The sequence below is a fragment of the Onychomys torridus genome, chromosome 1 (assembly GCF_903995425.1).
Source record: "Onychomys torridus chromosome 1, mOncTor1.1, whole genome shotgun sequence".
NCBI classification, from domain to species: Eukaryota; Metazoa; Chordata; class Mammalia; order Rodentia; family Cricetidae; genus Onychomys; species Onychomys torridus.
Window position 1 is genome coordinate 27,208,883 of NC_050443.1, and position 18,011 is coordinate 27,226,893.

Here is an 18,011-nt window from a genome sequence, read left to right on the forward strand (position 1 = left end):
CCCACTCCTGGTGTGGCTGGGGCTGTCATGGTGCAGATAGAATGGGTATTCAGACATGGTTTGCTAAGCACAGGCTCCTCCTTGGGCATCTGTGCAAAGGAAGCTGGCGTCTCTGCTCTTGTTCTGTGAGTGTCTCCTGTATTTGGGTCAGGTTCTTATTCAAGGCCACACACAAGCACATTAATGACTGAAGGTATGTTTGTCTATAATTTGATGAAACTTGACCTATTTCATTCCCCCTTCAAGGCTGAAGGCAATAAAGAATAACTAAGGTATCCTTTATTGGTATTCTAGCTCTTTAAGGTTTTCTAACTCTAGGCAACAGGAGGCTCAAGAGTTTGAGACCATTGTGGAATCCATAGTGATACACAGCCTCAAAGCCAAAACTAAAGATTAACTAAGGTCTAGTACTATGAGCTTTACAACAGTCTATTATAATCCCCTGTGGTGGTTTGTTTTGTTTTTTTGTTTTTTTTGTTTTTTGTTTGTTTTTTGTTTTTTTTTTTCAACTTGACACAAACCTAGACATACCTGGGTAGAGGAAATTTTAATTCAGAAAATGCCTCCATAAGATTGATTTGTAGGCAAGGCCATGGGGTATTATTTTGACTGATGATTGATGTGGAAGGGCCCAGCCCACTGTGGGTAATGCAGACCCTAAGCAGGTGGTCCTGGAGTGCATGAGAAAGCAAACTGAGCCAACTATGAGGGCAAGCCAGTAAGCAGTATTCTTTTACGGTCTCTTTTTCAGCTCCTGCCTCTGGGTCCTGCCTTGAGGCCCTGTCCTGACTTCCTTCAATGATGGACTGTGATACAGAAGTGTAAGAAGCCAAACAAACCCTTTCCTCCCCAGTTACTTTTGGTCATGGTGTTTTATCACAATAGAAACCTAACTAAGACACCCTCTGAAGACGCATCAATATCTCCAATTATAGTTCTGAGCCTGCAGTCACTTTGCATTGTGGGAACAGCAAAGCCTCACAGACAGATCACCCCCTGAATGGGGGCAACTGCCTCAAAGACTGAGAATGCTGAGAAAGAAAGGGTGTTGTCTCATCTGCCCAAGCAGGAGCAAACATCTCATGGGAACTAGATGGCCCCCTCAAGTGCTAAGACTTCTCTGGAGTCACCTGTCAGAACCAGAACTGAAACAAAGATCAGCCAGACCACAAGCTGATCCAAATTGCTTAACTGTACAGATTTCTCAGACCTGCCTAACCCAGCTCCCCCTAAAACTCATACAAGCCCACCAATGGTTAAGACTCTTGTTCACCATCTTCTTGATACAGCCACAGTGACTACACTCATTTATGACTGGTTTCTCTCTCTCTCTCTCTCTCTCTCTCTCTCTCTCTCTCTCTCTCTCTCTCTCTCTTTCCTTTTTTGAAACAGGATTTCTCTGTATAGCCCTGGCTGTTCTGAAACTCACTCTGTAGACCAGGCTGGTCTCGAATCACAGATCCGCCTGCCTCTGCCTCCCGAGTGCTGGGATTAATTAAAGGTGTGCACCCCCATTGCTTCCACTTGGTTTCTAAGGTTAGTGACCAGACAAAATTTGTTGGGTCAGATGTCTGGCACAGGACTTTGGGCACAGTGATGATCCCCCATCTGTCCCCCACTTTCTGGTGTGCAGGAACCAAGTTCTCTCTCTGCCTTGGGAATCTCCGGTCCTTACAGGAGGGTCTGTGAAGGGTGCCAGGACTGCTCAACAGGAGACACAGAGGGTGGCCCTACTATAGCACTTCCCACATGCCAGGAGTCTAGGTCATCGTCTGCACACATTTTAAAATTTGGGACAGGTTCCCATGCACCTCTGTCCTGAAGCCCCCTGCAGCTTAACTCCTGTGCAGTCAGTAGGCAGAGGAGCAGAAACGTTACCTACAGCCCGCATTTTAATGCATGCAGGCCACTTTCACTCCATGTAATTAACACTTCTAAAACCTGCGTATGACTCAAATGGACTCGGTCTCACTTAAAACCCAAGGACATGCACAACAGCCATGAATACACTCACACTTCCGTGAGTGCTTAGCTGCAGCTCTGGCATGGAGCTGAGAGGGATGAAGACATCTCCTTTTATTTCCTACCCTACCTCCAGATCAATTTCATCCTCTACAAAACAACAAAGCAGAAGCCCGGCCTGAATTATGGCAGTGACAAGCCTGCTCTTAGTCAGATTCACTTTTGACCTATCCATTCCAGCCGCAACACTGAGCAAAAGGAAGAAATGTGCAGTTATGATCTTGTGTTTGCAGGAAGAGTACAATTATGGAGGAGTTTAGAGGAAATAAAAAAGGTGCCGCTTGAGAGGATGGAAACGATAAAAGTCACACAAAGGGAATGAATACCAGTCCAAAACAAAACACACAACCCTGAGAGCACCGGCTCCCCATGCCGGGAGACCTCCCAGTCAGACTGGCCCTGGAAAAGCCCCCAAATGCCAAACTTGCTATCTGGGCCTGGGGTATTGCGTGGATGCCAGGGATGCTTTCCTACACAGCCCTGCTTTCTGGTCCTGAGTCCCGAGACTTAATCCAGTCAGCTGGCCTTGCAGAGGGGCCGGAGTGAGCTGGGGGGAAACTGGCACAAGAGGCTCAGTAAGACCATAGAGCCTAACAGCCTGGATTCACGGCTTTTCCCTGGGAGAGTCCCTAACTCTCTGGGCCTCCATTTCCTCATCTGTAGCATGGGACTAAGTGGAGCGGCTGCCTCATCCATCAGTAGTAACCACCTCTTTAAGTAGAGTGCATGCCCAGTGCTCATCAGCTTCCACGGGGTCTCGGTGGGCCTGTGTCATTAAGACACAGCAGTGCGGCTCCTGTCTCCAACACTCACTTCATCAGCTTTGCGGATGAAGAAATGGAGACTGGCAACCCTTCCATCCCACCTTAGCTGGGTATGAGCACAGCTCTTTCTCAGCTGAAGCTGTGGAGACAGGAGAGTTCCGTCCGTCCGTGGTCTCCCCTGGCAGACTCCCTCCACAGAGCGGGAGGAGCAGGCAGCCGGGGCATTCAAGCCCTGGGAGCACATGAATGTGGTGGCATGGAGCCACAGTCCCAGCACTGGGAATGAAAAAGCAGGCAGCTCTCAAGTTTAAGGCCATTCTGAGTTATGTAGTAACACCCAAACAAATGAGCAAAACCCAGGAACTCCCCAAAAGTTCTAACACCAAATGGTAATTTAATGTCATAGAGAGCCCACCTGCTCTGAGAGATGAAGGACCCGCTGCTGCCGCACCCAGAGCCCCTCCCTGGGTTCTGGCATGGAGGGCAATAATTGTGGCTATGATGGATCTGCCAAGATCAACTGTATCACTGCAGAGTCTGGGCCCCGTGCTATTAAAACACACCCCTGAGGCGGCAAGGACAATGTGACATTTCTGAAATTGTTCTACTACCATCAAATGCCAAATAAGTCCTTTTTGCTGCTCACTTTAATAAAACTGAGAGGCATTCTTATAAACGCAAGACTCCACCTTGGAGCCTCGCAAATGTCACCGGAATTAAAGTGAGCTTGCTCTAAAGTGACGAACTAATGGCTCATCCCTCAGGGAGATGCTGGAGCTCACAAGCCAGCTCTGTTCTCCAGCACACTCCCCACTGTCAGTGACCTCAGGGCAAAGTCACGGTGAGGAAGATGGTGGATACAGGCCAATCCCAAGTGCTCGAGACTTGTTCCGCTGAGTGAGCTACAGGGACACAGACGCTGGTTACTTGAAACAAACAAGAAGAGATGCCATGAGCCTGAAGGACAGTCTCCATCCTCACTGAGGGAGGCAGCTGGCCAGGGTTACTATCGACACCTGTCAGCAGCTCCTGGGTCTCCACCCACCTCCCACGGGCACCTGCCTCAGACTCAACTCACCAGAATAAATATCAGTTCTGTCACTCCGCTGCCTCCACAGCCACGTGGCTCCTGCAGCAGTCCCCTCAGTGACAACCAGTCCCCACCCCTGCATCTAGCTGAGTCTCTGGTCAGAGGCTAACACGGCTTTTGGAAATACAAACCTAATCTGTACTCTCCTAAGTGCTTCAAAAGTTTCCTGTGTTTTCTCCTCTCAGGACAAAGCCAAAACCCGATAGCAACAATGTCCCTCAGTCCACTCAGGGTCCACTTCGCTGGCTTTGCACAGTCACACAGGGCTACTGCCCTTTTCCTCAGTGTCCTTGAACAAAGGGTTCCTTAGCCCGATTCCTGACCCCCACCTCATTGTGTCCCACCCTCACCTCCATGTGTCTCCGACACAGTAGTCCCACATTTTGGGACTCACAAGTCAGATCTCCCAACTAGGCGGGAAAATGTCACCACACAGACTCAGGAGCCTTCTGCACACCTCCCAAAGAAGTCTGCCTCACCTCTCTCTCACTTCACAGTAAGTGCAGCCACTCAACAAAGAACGTGCAGCTGCCATCAAAGAGCAGCTTGGTGGCCTGGAAGAAAAGCAATGGTATGCAGGAGCTACCCCAAGCCCGAGAAGGTTCACCCCCAAAGCTACCTGACACACCAGCTGTGCTGCATGTAAGAGCTGCCTTTGGAACAGCCACAGCCATGAAGAGCATGGATACCAGGGAAGAGCACATATCAAGACTGGTTCTCTAAGTAGGGTGGTCAAAAGAACTGTCTCCATTCTCTCTGAACTGAGCACAATTAGCCCAGGTAGTCACAAGCCAAGGACTCACCATTCCACGATCTCTGGGTGAAGAATTGTATTGTTGACATTGAACCTATAAAGAGAAAATACACCAAGGGCATTAGTTGGATGGCCTAGATACCCCAGTGAGAAGTACCTACTTCAATACAAACACACCATGACCAAGAGAGCCCCCACCTTTTAACTTCCTGGCTTTCTGGCCCGGAGAAAGCTGCTGCTTACTTTGTGCAGGCCTAGAGGCCTGGGCCACCACCTCTAAGTGTGGTCAGTTGGAGAGTAAACATTTTGACTGTAAAACACTCCCTCTTCCCTACTAGGCAGACTCTTTATCAAGTTCATTAACACACACATAATGGGAGTACCAGAAAGGGGGAACAGAAAGAATATTGAAGGGAAGAAACTGAACTTTTCACTAATTATTTGATGAAAAATGCAAATCTACACACCCTTTTTAAAAATAAATTCATTTCATGTGCATGAGTATCTTGCCTGCATGTATATTCATGCCCCATGTGCATTCCTGGTGTCTGTGGAGGCCAGAAGAGAATGCTGGATCCCCTGGGACTGAAGTTACAGACAGCTGTGAACTATCATGTGGTTGCTGGGAATTGAACCCGGGTCCTCTGCAAGTCAGCCAGCACTCCTAACCACTGGGCTGTCGTCTTTCCAGCCCCTTCAAGCTCAACAGTCTCTAAGTAGCACAGATTTAAAGACATACCATAGTCAAACTGCCAAACAACAGGGCATATGTTGGTGGTCCTGCACGTACAAGGCTGGACTTAGGACTTTCCAGTTTTCTGATTGGGATGTCATGATGAGGATCTACAACCTAGCGGTTCAACTTCCAGTTTCTAACCTTATGAAAGGCTAATGGATACATACAGCACAGCTGTCAATGAAGGAGCTTCTGCATCTTGCAAGCATAATGAGAAACTCAATTCACCACACACAGGGTATGATCCTGGTGCATTCTGATCAGTGGCCAATTCCACACCAGAAACTATGACAACCAGAAGGCAGTGGGATAATGTTCAAAGACTTGAAAGAAACAAAAAATTGGGAAGGAAAAAATTCAGCAGAGATATGTTTCAAAAACGAAGGAAAAGGGTCTCAGTGTGACCTGTGACCCTGACTATATGAGAAGCATCATCAGGGTTCATCATGTGTGAATGCATGTCAGTTCATATGTCCAGACGGGTAAGGCCTGCTGTGAGCCCAACTGTCTAGGACATGGGAATCAGCCTGATGGACAAGTGTCCAACTCCTTCACCTTTAACTTTGTTAAACTGATGCCAGAAACTGTGAGTCATGGGCAATCTTTATGGACCTGGAGCCTATGGTAACTGATGTGATCCAAAGTGACCCAAAGCAGCTTATGCTACCCAAAGGATGCTACTAACAACTATATCCATGGCCATTACATCACTGGCGAGATCACCAAGCCAGGTTGGACTCAGGGCTTCCTGGGTTCCCACAGCTTTGGAGAGGGCTCTGGTTCTACCCAACTGCTGAGGGAACAGTGCCCTACTGACTGTGGCAAGATGTCTGAACTGGAGTTCTCCAAGTGTTCACATCCTATAGCTCTACCTTGGTACCCACAGCACCCTGGAGCACTCAGACTGTGGCTTTATGGAGGACAATGAAGCTGTATGACATCCAACACCCAACCCATACCAACCTCAGCCGCCTCATCACTCAAACCGCCTCCTCTATCAAAGCATTCCACTCCTCAAAGGGCCCCACCACGAATCTGATAGAGTTCTAGACCAACATTTGCCCTACCCTTGTATCTACTTCCCCTTGGCCGCCTATGCTCCAGTCATCTCTGCAGAGGCATACTGTGAGAACTGTTGATGGCAGAGATCGACAATGGCTGCTTGGAACCTGCCAATGAGATGGTGATGTATGACCCCTAGCACAGCCAAGTAAGTACATATCCTGCTGACTCCTGAAATGTGGAAATGTGCTACCCAAGGATGTGAATGCTGCCATCACTGCCATTAAGACCAAGAATAGCAGCCATGTGAACTGGTGTCCCATGGGCTACAAGATTGGTATCAACTGCTTGCCTCCTGGTGTGGTGCCTAGGAGTCTGGCCAAGGTGCAGTGTGCTAAGTGCCACATGTATTCTGTGCAACATGCCTGCCATTGTTGAGGCCTGGGCCAGCATGGACCATAAGTTTGACTTTATTATGCCAACGGGACTTTCATACATTGGTATCAGGGTAAGGACATGGAAGAGGTGAATTCTCTGAGGCCAGAAGGATATGGCTGCCCTAGAGAAGGATTTCAAGGAAGCAGGCATCAACTCCTATGAAGATGGGGATGAAGGAAAAGACAGACAGCTGCTTGGGGTGTGTTTACTACAGTTATGGCAAAATCCTTTCAAAATAGTCTCCTTGCATTGCTAAAATAAATAGATAGATAGACAGATAGATAGATAGACAGACAGACAGACAGACAGATAGATAGATAGATAAATGGAGATTTAAAACTCCTCAGATAAACAAAATAGGAGGGAATTTATCTCTAGTACATTTGTCCTACAAGGACTCCTTCAGACTGAAAGGGCACTAGAGAGTGATGTGAATCTGCGTGAAGAAGCAGCAGCACTGATGGGCCAGGGAGATGGCTCAGTGGGTAAAGCGCTCGTTACATGCTTGATAACTCAGTTCTATTCCTGAGACCTACTTGGTGGAAGAGAACCAGCTCTGGCAATTTGCCCTCAGAATCCACATGTGCACCAAACACAGGCATGCAAACACAAATGAAAAAATGTTTAAAACAGTGGATTTGGATTTTACAGGCAGAGGGTGAGGCCAGAGAGATGGTTGGTGGTTAAGAGTGTATATTGCTCTTCCAGAAGAAAGGAGTTCAATTCCCAGGACGCATTTTGGGTGGCTCCTGTAATTCCAGTTCTAGGGGATTTAATGCCCTCTTCTGGCTTCTGCAGGCACTGTATACACTTACACAGACATACACAGATACGAGTAAAAATAACCTTAAGGAGGGGTCACTGATAAAGGGGACCATATAGGCAAATATGGAGACAGCAAAAATGTAGCTTTTGCTTGTACCGTCTTAAAAATTACCAACAGATACATGCATACATCCATATATGAATACGCGTGTGCACACACACACATGCACCCTCCAGACACAATGGCACCAGATGCACAGTCCGCAAATGGGATGACTCTATTTCTCATCAAGTGTCGGGTGAAGAGTGAGAGTGGGCCAGGAAAAAGGACCCTGACCGCAAGGGGAGCACAGGGCTTCCTTTGGAGGATGAAAATGTTCCCAAACTGATGAGGACAGTGGTCAGATAACTCAGTGAGCATCCCAACCCTGGACATGGGAACCAGCAGAAGACCCACGGGTAAGCCTTGGCCTTCTGGATTCCATGATCTCCCTCACAGAGGCATAGGTAGAGCTGTGAGTTTCTGACTTCACACAGCCCAGGGACTCTCCATGGCCTCATGACTGGCATTTGAACTGATCTAATGCCATGGTTGTAAGCAATAGCCTTACCCTGACCAAGGAGCAGGGGTGGGCAGGAAAAGGTACCAGCAGCTTTTAGAAGATTCCTCTCTGAAGCTTTGGATCCTGAAGTACACAAGCAAGGCTTCTTGGTTCTACATCAACTCAAATACTTTAGAAACAAAGTCATGGGCCTGGAGAGATGGCTCAGTGGCTAAGAACACTAGCTGCTCTTACAGACGATCTGGGTTCAGTCCCTAGCATCTACCAGCACACAACCATTTATTACTCCAGGGAACCCAGGGCCCTCTTCTGGCCTCTAAGGGCACTGCCTGCATATGGTACACAGACATACATGTAGGCAAACATTCATACACATAAAATAAAAATAAACAAATCTAAGAACAGAAGAATCAAAGTCCTACCTGTGGGCTATCACAGAGATTATAGACAGCTGATGTGGCTCAGAACAAAGACAGAGCAGCAGGTCACATAAATCAAGACAACACAGATGTTCCTCCCATCTCACACCTGTCACCTTGGGGCAAGCACTGGACTAGCTACTGAACAGCCAGCTGCATCTCATTGCACACAAGTCATATACCCACGTGCGTACAGACACGGCTGCACAAACACACACACATACAAATGTATGAGCATGCAGAAGCAGCAAGGTGAAACGGAAAGATGATGGCACACAGACATAGCTGCACACACACACACACACACACACACACACATACTCAGACAGCTGTGAGCTTAGAAGACATATACAGATGTGCACATAAGAGACACCCAAGACACATACAATGGATAGAGATGTCACCTGTGTCCTAGGAAGGACACATTCCTAGAACCCAGTAGAAGCCTTAGAATATAGATAGTACTGAAGATTAGCTATATCATGGTTCTCTCCTCTAAGCATGAATAGCTGTGGTAAAATTTAATTTATAAATTTTATAAATTAGTCACAGTAGGAGGCTAGTAATAAGTAATAATAAAATAGAACAATTACAACATACTATAATAAGATTGCCAGCATCAATAGACTCATGCTTTGGAAAATTAATTATAAGTAAAATAGAGGCTATCTAAACGTAAGTACTGGGATACCACATGGCTGATTTGATAACAGAGACAGCTACTGAGAGACTGATCGGTGAGTATCACATTTAACTGACATATCCCAGGTGAATGATGCAAGACAGGATCACAGAACAACTTAAGCTTATGAACTTGTCAAGCATAGAAATACATGCAATCTTGGCTATGCAGGGGGCTCAGGTAAGAGGACTATGGATTTGTGGCAAGCCTGGACTACACAGTGAGACCCTGTCCCAAAACTGCAGGGTGAGTGAGGGGTGAGTTCAGTAGTGGGGTGTTTGCTTTGGAATGCCTTGCCTGTGTTGAGATTCCCATCCTCCATCATGTCTCCTAGCACCTCCTTTCCCCGGGCCTCACCTCTCACTCTGTCACACCACGGTATAGTCTTCAGGGGCTCCTCTGCTGGGACAGGGGCCTTCATCGGTGTCCTATCCTAAAGGCCATGAGCACCGGTTTGGGGTCCTTGTGAGTTACATTTCTAGAATTTTCCATATAATATTTTCAGATTGTGGTTAGCTGTGAGTGAGACTGCAGAAATTAAAACTACAGACAAAGGAGGGATTATTCCACATGCACAGACACAGGCAGACATACGGCACACACACACACACAAGGGACAGGGGTCATCTAGACATGTGCATACACACACAGACAGAAAGACCTACAACCAAATAAGCATGGGCACACAGACACAAATGGCACACACAGACCAAGACATACACACACAGGCACCTAGAATTCCAAACAGACAGACACACTCAGACACAGAAGATTCTAATGAAATTCAGGCAGTCCACACTGTGGCCTCAGTACTAGGAACACTTTCACTGATGAGAATATGTTCATTACGTAAAAACAGCAAAGCCCCAAACCCTAACATGCCAGCGAGGGGGGAAGGATAGCCTAGAAGTGGAAGGTGGGTAACGGAAGGGTGAATAGGGCGGGCCTGGCCTGAGCCAGGCCTCTGTCTCCCCACCCCTACACACGCCCACACACCACACACATACACACCACACACACACTATACCACACACACATATAACACACAAACACACACACACACACACACACAAACACATACACACACACAAACACACACTCTGCTACGGGGCTGGGGCAAGTTCTCCCTTTATGGAGATTTCCATGCCCCATAATTTGAAATCCAATCCTAAATATTAACTTGATATACAAGTTAACAGTTACCTAAAAGTCATGGTCCCCAAATCACAAATTGGCATTTTGCTGTAAATCGTCAAGTTTTAATAATGTCCCTCTAACTTCCTGGGTTTTAAAATTCACATCGTTGAATATTAATATCCTTGCATTAACAAGTCCCAAATTCAGCATTTCATATTTAACTGCTTAGTTAAATGGAATTAATTTGTAACCAATTGTCTTCAAATATGCAAGGCAATTTAACTAAATGCCAAAAGATAAGAAATATGCTTATTCTCAATAGCCAGCTGATGTGAAATAAGGACCATATTTCTCTCTCAGATGATGGCATGAAACAGCAAACTCTGTAATTTGCTGTCTCAACCCAGAACTCCTGGGCACGGGTTCTGCCTGTCTGGAAGGGGGAGGGTCTCATACCTGGGAAGCATCCTCATTATATGTCTTAACTCTGATGGATGGGTGGCCCTCAGCTCAGGCCACATGCCCAATCCAAAGAACCTTCATGGTCAGTTTTTCTATCTCAGGAAACTCTGCCCTAAAACCTACTTCCATGAACACTAACAAAGATCCATGACATCTGGTTTGGTCATGGGCTGCAGGAGCTGAGTGCTCCAGGGGCCCTGGGTGCCTGGAGTAGAGGTCTGTCCCCCATCTCTGTCTCTCCCAGCTCCCAGCTATAGAGCAGCCCTTGCACCCACAGCAAGGCCTGGCAATGAGTCCCCAACCCTGCTCCTGTCCAACATTTGCCTACCTGAGCTCATGGAGGCAATGCTCCCTGAAACTTGTCTCTGATCCAACTGGGCCCCCAAGCAAAGACCACAGGGCTAAGCCTGGCACCATGGGCAGACCCCTCACTCAATACAAAGACCACAGGGCTAAGCATGGCACCATGGTCAGACCCCTCACTCAATACAAAGATCACAGGGCTAAGCCTGGCACCATGGACAGACCCTTCACTCAACACAAAGATCACAGGGCTAAGCATGGTATCATGGGCAGACCCCTCACTCAACACAAAGATCACAGGGCTAAGCCTGGTACCATGGGCAGACCCTTCACTCAACACAAAGACCACAGGGCGAAGCCTGGCACCATGGGCAGACCCCTCACTCAACACAAAAGACCACAGGGCTAAGCCTGGCACCATGGGCAGACCCCTCACTCAACACAAAGACCACAAAATAAGCAGAAGCCATATAGTATCTTGTGAGCCCAGTGACCTGTGGCTCCAGAAGATCTCCCTGACCTCTGACATGTCTACCATCTCCCTCACCTCCACCTCCCTCTTCCCTCTGTTCATCTACTGTTTCCCCCACTCTCAGACCAGGCACACACGCTGATGTGGGCCTCAGGAGGCCTGGCTCTGGTCCTGGGTAGCCTTGGAAAGCCTGAGGCTAAGACTACATACACGGGACAGCACCCCAGGTAGGTAATCCTATGAAGCCATACTTTGAAGTCAAGTCACAAACCAACTCCCCAGCTGGATCACAGCTCAGAGGGTCTGGGAAGGGTGAACCACTAAGGCCACTGCTACCCCTCCTTCATGCAGGCCAAGGGATTGGCAGCCTGGGAGGCCCATCAGGACAGACAGAGAGGGCCAAACCTGAGAATCCGGCTAGGCAGAAGGTCAAATAGAGATCCAAGATGGAGGCATTTCAAGAGAGACATTTAAAGGGGTCAAAAGGAAAAACCCCAGGAATGTGGAGCTTCGTCTGGGCAGGGAGAGGTGACAGGGACACAGCAGTGCACACTGGAAACTAGGGCAACAGCGAGACTCGTCTTGCTTAGGAAACAGCCTATTATTACCCAGCAAACAGCTGGGACTCGCGGCAGGCAGGTAAACGCAGGCCTGAGTCATGGGGGCCCTTGAGGACAAGGTCTCTCCCTAGCCTGGCAGAGACCACTGGGTGACAGAACTGAGGTGCTAGCTACCTGACTGGTGAGCAGCATGAGAGCCCAGGAACACAGACATGACTTCTAATGGGAGGGCTGGGGCACTTGACCCTGGGGCCAGGACCCCAAGTCAGTGCTCACGGCATGTGGGTAGAGGACACTGATGAAGTATCTCGTCCCAGAATAGGAACACCTGAAAATTACGCAAAAGGTGACAGAGCGAGAGCTGAGGCCTGTAGAAAAGGATGTAAGGGACAAGCCTACTTTGGACCAAAGAGAGGGGGGGATATGGGTACCATAGACAGGCCAGACACTGCAAAGCAGAGATCAGCTGTCAGACTCTGGCAAACAGCTCATCACATGGGTACAGAAACAAACCCAGCCCATACCCAGCATGGGGAGCTATTGCCCAGCTCAGCTGCTATGGGGCCTAGGGAATGCCGCAGGCAGCCCCCACCATATGTGCATCCCTCAAAGACTGTGAAAAAGCAAGGCAGTCCCTGGCTCTCAGGAAATGGTCTCCAAACTGGACATGGTGGTGCACACCTATAACAGGAGACCTGTGAGCTCCAGGCCAGCCTAAGCTATAGAGCAAGACTTTGTCTCAAAAGCAAAACCAGACAGACAAGCCTCAGGGTGTCTGTGGGGTGGAGGTTTGCAGGCACAAGGTCACTGAGGTTCTGAGAAGGACTGAAGAGACTCGGGAGAAGCAAGGGGCAGAAGCTGGGATCTGCTGAGAGGAGAGCAAGGTTGGAATTTGCAGCAGGGAATCCTCTCAGTGAGGCAGGATGAGGCTTCCGTTTCTGGCCCCCAGGGACCGGGATGGCCGTGTGGGGTCCCACCTGCTTTTCTTAGTGAAACTTCCCAGTGCAGAGAGGTCTGCCGCAGCAGCTTCACCCCAGGGCTTCACTAGTCACATAATCCACAATATCCCAGTCTGGGAGAAACTCAGCATCCTCTGTGGCAGGGTCCAGACACTGCAGCTTAGAGCCAAACAGGACTCAGGTTGCTGACCATGCTGTTAGGGAGAGCAAGGCTCACCAGGTAACAGATCTGAGCTAAAATGCAGGCTCTGGACCCCGGCTGTTCCCTTTGGTCCCCACCACCCAAGCAGTGCTGTGTTACATGTGGCGGCCAAAGCCACAGAGCCAGTCAGTGACAGCCAGCTACTTGCAGCACAGGGCCCTTCCCACACGGCTGAGACTCAGGCAGAGGCTGCAGATGGTATGGGTTGAGAAAGTGAGCAGGGTGTTGGGGCACAGGCACCCGGCAGTGCTGGGGTATTAGGAGGGGAAGACGGTGACTTGGCAGTCGGCATTTCAGCAAGCTGGGCTGGTCACCGCCGGGCCACTTAGGGCAAATTCCCAAGAGGATGCAGCAGTTTGTGCCATGAAAGAAGCAAACTGGATACTCAGTGCTCCTGCCCCACAGCTCTGATCATTGGAGACATGATACATATTCATGAGCTTATAATCCTTTCTAATCACCCCTCCATCGCACACACAGATTCCCTCCTGCGGCTGAGACTCATCCATAATTATAAGCGCTCTGCTGGTACCACCTCTGTCCACAAAAGGACAACAGAGGACACGGTGCCTAGAGAGCACTTGTGGTTGGGGACACTGTGGCTCAGGTGCAGGAGCAGGCTGACGGCCGTTTGCTGCCTCCAGGGCCCAACTATAACAGTAGCAGCTGACCACTCCAGCCGGACCTCCCAGGACCCAGCCTGACCTGACAGCATACATGCAGCTAGAAGGCAGCACTCTCTGGGGCATGGGTGAGGTGTGACGAGGAGATAGAGGGAGCTCCCGGGAGCTCCAGCCCAGAGAGGGGACTGATTTTCTGAGTAGGGATTAGGGGGCTCGATCCAGGGCTTAGCTGAGGAGTGAGTAGAAAGTTAGGGCAGTGGGAGACACTGGGAGTAGATGAGAACTGAGCTGGCCCAGGACTGGGGATGGGGTTGATACAGGAAAAGACTACAAAGCTCAGAGCCATGGCATGGGCCACTTCTAAGGCCAGCCTGGGCTAGACAGAAAACAAAACAAGGCTGTCGATGTGGGCAGTTTGTCTTCAAGGGTAGACTTGCTTTACCACCACACCTGTCAGCCTCAGTTCAAGTCCAGGATCCACACGGTGAAGGAGAGCCAGCCCCACAAGTTGTCCTCTGACCTCCACACACGCCATGGCACCCACCCTCGCTCCCCACATACACACACAGTCAATCAATCCATGTAAAACATAAAAGAAAGAAAACAGCTACTCTTGCCACACAGAGCCCAGGGCCCCCAGGGCTCTTCCAAGATAGAGCCCAACAAGGAGGGGCGTTTTCCTTCAGGTAAAAGATGGAGTGGTTTTACACCAATTACTTCTCTACACATTTCCTCCAAACACGTGATCAAATCCACTTTCAGCACGCTCCCAGAGGTCACGTCTCGAGTGGCCAGCCTGGGAGAGGTCAGCTGACCAAGGCAGAGCATGCGGAGGAGGGACTCACTTGCTGATGCCCTCGAAGGAAGCCTCTCTGCAGACACTGCCACTGTCTGTGTTGACACCACGCTGTGGGGAGAAAAGGGGAGTATGAGAACAGGTGTGTCACACAGGGACCACAAAGCATCCCCAGGCCTGCCGAGGGCTGTCTGCCTCTTCAGCCAGACTCAAATGGAAGAGAACGAGGAGACCTAGCACAGGCCAGCGGGTGCCTTTCCCTGACAAACAGGCTCCATAGCAGGGGAGCGCTGAGCTGGGCCTCAGAGCAAAGGTGGAACTTTTTCCCCCAGTGCATGTGAAAAGCAGAGAAATCTAGCTACAGTGGTGCATGCTTGTAGTCCTAGCACTGGAGAGGCTGAGGAGAGCAGTTCAGGGCTAGCCTGGGCTATATAGACATCCTGTCTCAAAAACAAAACCACAACCAACAAAAAGAGAAGGAGGAAAGTAGAGGGAGAGGAGGCAGAGGTGTCCCAGGTCCACAGCAAGGGACTGGTCTGGATGGGTCACAGGGCACTGTGTTCACACTCAGGCCCAGGCAGGAGCTGGGCAAGACAAGCAAGACCCTGAGATACCTTACCCAGTTCTGTAACCAGAGTCAACAATCGCAGAACAAAAATACTTGAAAAAAGAAAACAACAGCACCCCACCCCCCCCCCCCCACTCAAACAATTACAGCTGCAGGTTTTTTCTTATCATCATCCCCTAAAGAAGATAGTATAACAGTATACACAGGGCATGGTGCTGGATAGTTTCATGTCAACTTGACACAAGCTAGAGTCCTTTGAGAAGAGGTTAGGAACCACAGTTGAGAAAACGCCTCCATCAGACTGGCCTGTAGGGCATTTTCTTGATTGTGATGGATGTGGGAAGGTCCAGCCCATTGTGGGCAGTGCCACCCCTGGGCAGGTGTTCCTATCTGGCATAAGAAAGCAGGCTGAGCAAGCCATGGGGAACAAGCCAGTAAGCAGCATCCCTTCACAGCCTCTGCATCAGCTCCAGGTCCCTGTCGTGCTTGAGTTCCTGCCCTGACTTCCCTGACACTGTTCTACAAGCTAGAAGATGGAGCAAACCCTCTCCTACCCAAGCTGCTTTAGGTCACGGTGTTTGTTTATACAGCACAGAAACCCTGACTAAGACATTGTACTAGGGGTCACATGTAACCTAGAGATGACTTAGTGGATGCAGGAGGTGTGCCTAGGTTAATGTAATAAAAGACTCCTGCATCTGGAGTGTTGGTATCTGGGAACCAACCCTCCATGGATACCTAGGGACAATATGACCTCGGCCTCCACCTGTTTCCTTTCCCAGCTCTAAGCAGATGTCCAATGGGATGCAGCCACACACTGAGACAAAACAAGGGGTTTAAGAGAAAAGCAAGCCACCCCAGAGAGGGACACCCTGAGCAAGCACCTGCTTTCTCAAGAATCTCAGGCTGATCCCTCCCTGTCCAAACACACTGGGCCAGCTCTGACCGCAATCATCACAGCCAGCCTCCATGCTTAGCCACAGAAGCAGCACAGCCACGGGAACAAGTGCAAGTGGGGTGGGGCCGGTGTTCCCACATAAAGCAGGTAACAAAGCGGGGAAAGAAGGGCTCTGTGTGTGAGAGAGGCCCCCTGCGCCCCTCCTGGATACCAGGAGCCCACCTCACACCCCTGCCCTACCCCAGACTGCACCCTCCTTAAGACACAAGAGTATGACTTTCAAACTGTCTTAGCGTAGGGACTCAGGGTATGAATAAAGAGTGACAATCTAGACCTGAAATGCCATGAGCATAAGCTGGACACGGTTACAACTCCCAGGCTGGGGATATCTGCCCACTGTGGCCACAAGACCAGACCCAGCACATGCCATGCAGACTTGAGGATGGCTTCTTAGACACAGCAGACATGAGGACACAGGTGTCCCTGCTTATCACACTTGACCATTCCTCAGTTTCCCTTTGGGTTTATTTGACACCAGCTCTTAGGTAGCCCAGGCTGGCTGCTAATGCTGGTTTTCCTGCCTCAGCCTCCCAAGCCGGCACACGCCTCTACACCTACGTTCTTTTCATATAATCCTCCACGTGGCAGAGGCAGGTTTTTGGCTCCAACAAATATCTCCTCGGTGCCAAGTACCACATGGCATGTACAGGAGACACCAGCCACTTACCAAAGTGAGGAGGGCAGAGGGCTTTTGTGAGGTCAGGACACTGGCAATCTGGAAATCAAAAGAAAACCCAGTTTAGAGCAATGTTAGGAAAATGTCTCAGACAGACTTGTGTATTTAGTGGCTAGGCACTGTTTTAAAGGCCGCAAATCCTTTAGGAGGTGGGGTCTGGCTGGCAGAAGCAGGTTTGCACCCATGATGGCTGAAGCCCTTTGACCCAGAACTAAGACAAACCTTCCCTTTCCAAGATGTTCCTCTCAGGTATTGTCACAGCAACAAGCGACTCGTCCAATGTGGAATTGAGATGGCACACAATCACCACCCATGACACAGCTCTCCTCTATGGCACACAATCACCACCCATGACACAGCTCTCCTCTACAACACACAATCACCACCCATGACACAGCTCTCCTCTACGGCACGCAATCACCACCCATGACACAGCTCTCCTCTATGGCACACAATCACCACCCATGACACAGCTCTCCTCTATGGCACGCAGATCACCACCCATGACACAGCTCTCCTCTACAACACACAATCACCACCCATGACACAGCTCTCTATGGCACAGGCCACCCTGCCCTTAAGATGAGGAAGCTGCAGCTCAGAGAGGCAGATGGACTCCAGAAAGCCCTATGGCTGTCAACAGTACAAAGGGTGCAAAGATAAACCTGGTACACCCCTCATCACAAGACCTGCCTCCAGGCACCACACAGATCCCTGGCTCCAAACAGCCAGACCTGCCCACCCTCAAGGCTGACAATGGTGTGCAGCTTTTCTGCCCTTTCTGAAAGATCCATCCCATTAGACACCAGCCCCAGGAGCCTTTCATCTTCAGGGCAGATGCCTCCCTCCCTGCCTGCCACAGATCTCCCGTACTAAACCGAGGGGTTAGGAGTTGGGGATTTAGCTCAGTGGTAGAGCGCTTGCCTAGCAAGCGCAAGGCCCAGGGTTCGATCCTCAGCTCCACATTTAAAAAAAAAAAAATTTAAACCGAGGGGAGTTAGTGTTCCTTAACTCCACTCCAGCTTCCACGCCTACCTCCTCAGACCACTGTCCTTCACGC

The 18,011-nt window shown here is 49.6% G+C and overlaps 1 protein-coding gene across 2 annotated transcripts in view; it reads right to left on the bottom strand.

Moving 5' to 3' along the window:
* The window catches only part of Pepd (peptidase D), a 133,352-nt gene that overhangs the window by 86,854 nt on the left and 28,487 nt on the right, over positions 1 to 18,011 (bottom strand). For both annotated transcript variants that reach the window (XM_036185182.1, XM_036185190.1), the window contains 3 exons: positions 16,943 to 16,990; positions 14,799 to 14,860; positions 4,680 to 4,724 (listed from right to left, as the gene is read on the bottom strand). In XM_036185182.1, the coding sequence (XP_036041075.1) occupies positions 4,680 to 4,724; positions 14,799 to 14,860; positions 16,943 to 16,990 (155 nt within the window). The remainder of the gene's footprint in view (positions 1 to 4,679; positions 4,725 to 14,798; positions 14,861 to 16,942; positions 16,991 to 18,011) is intronic.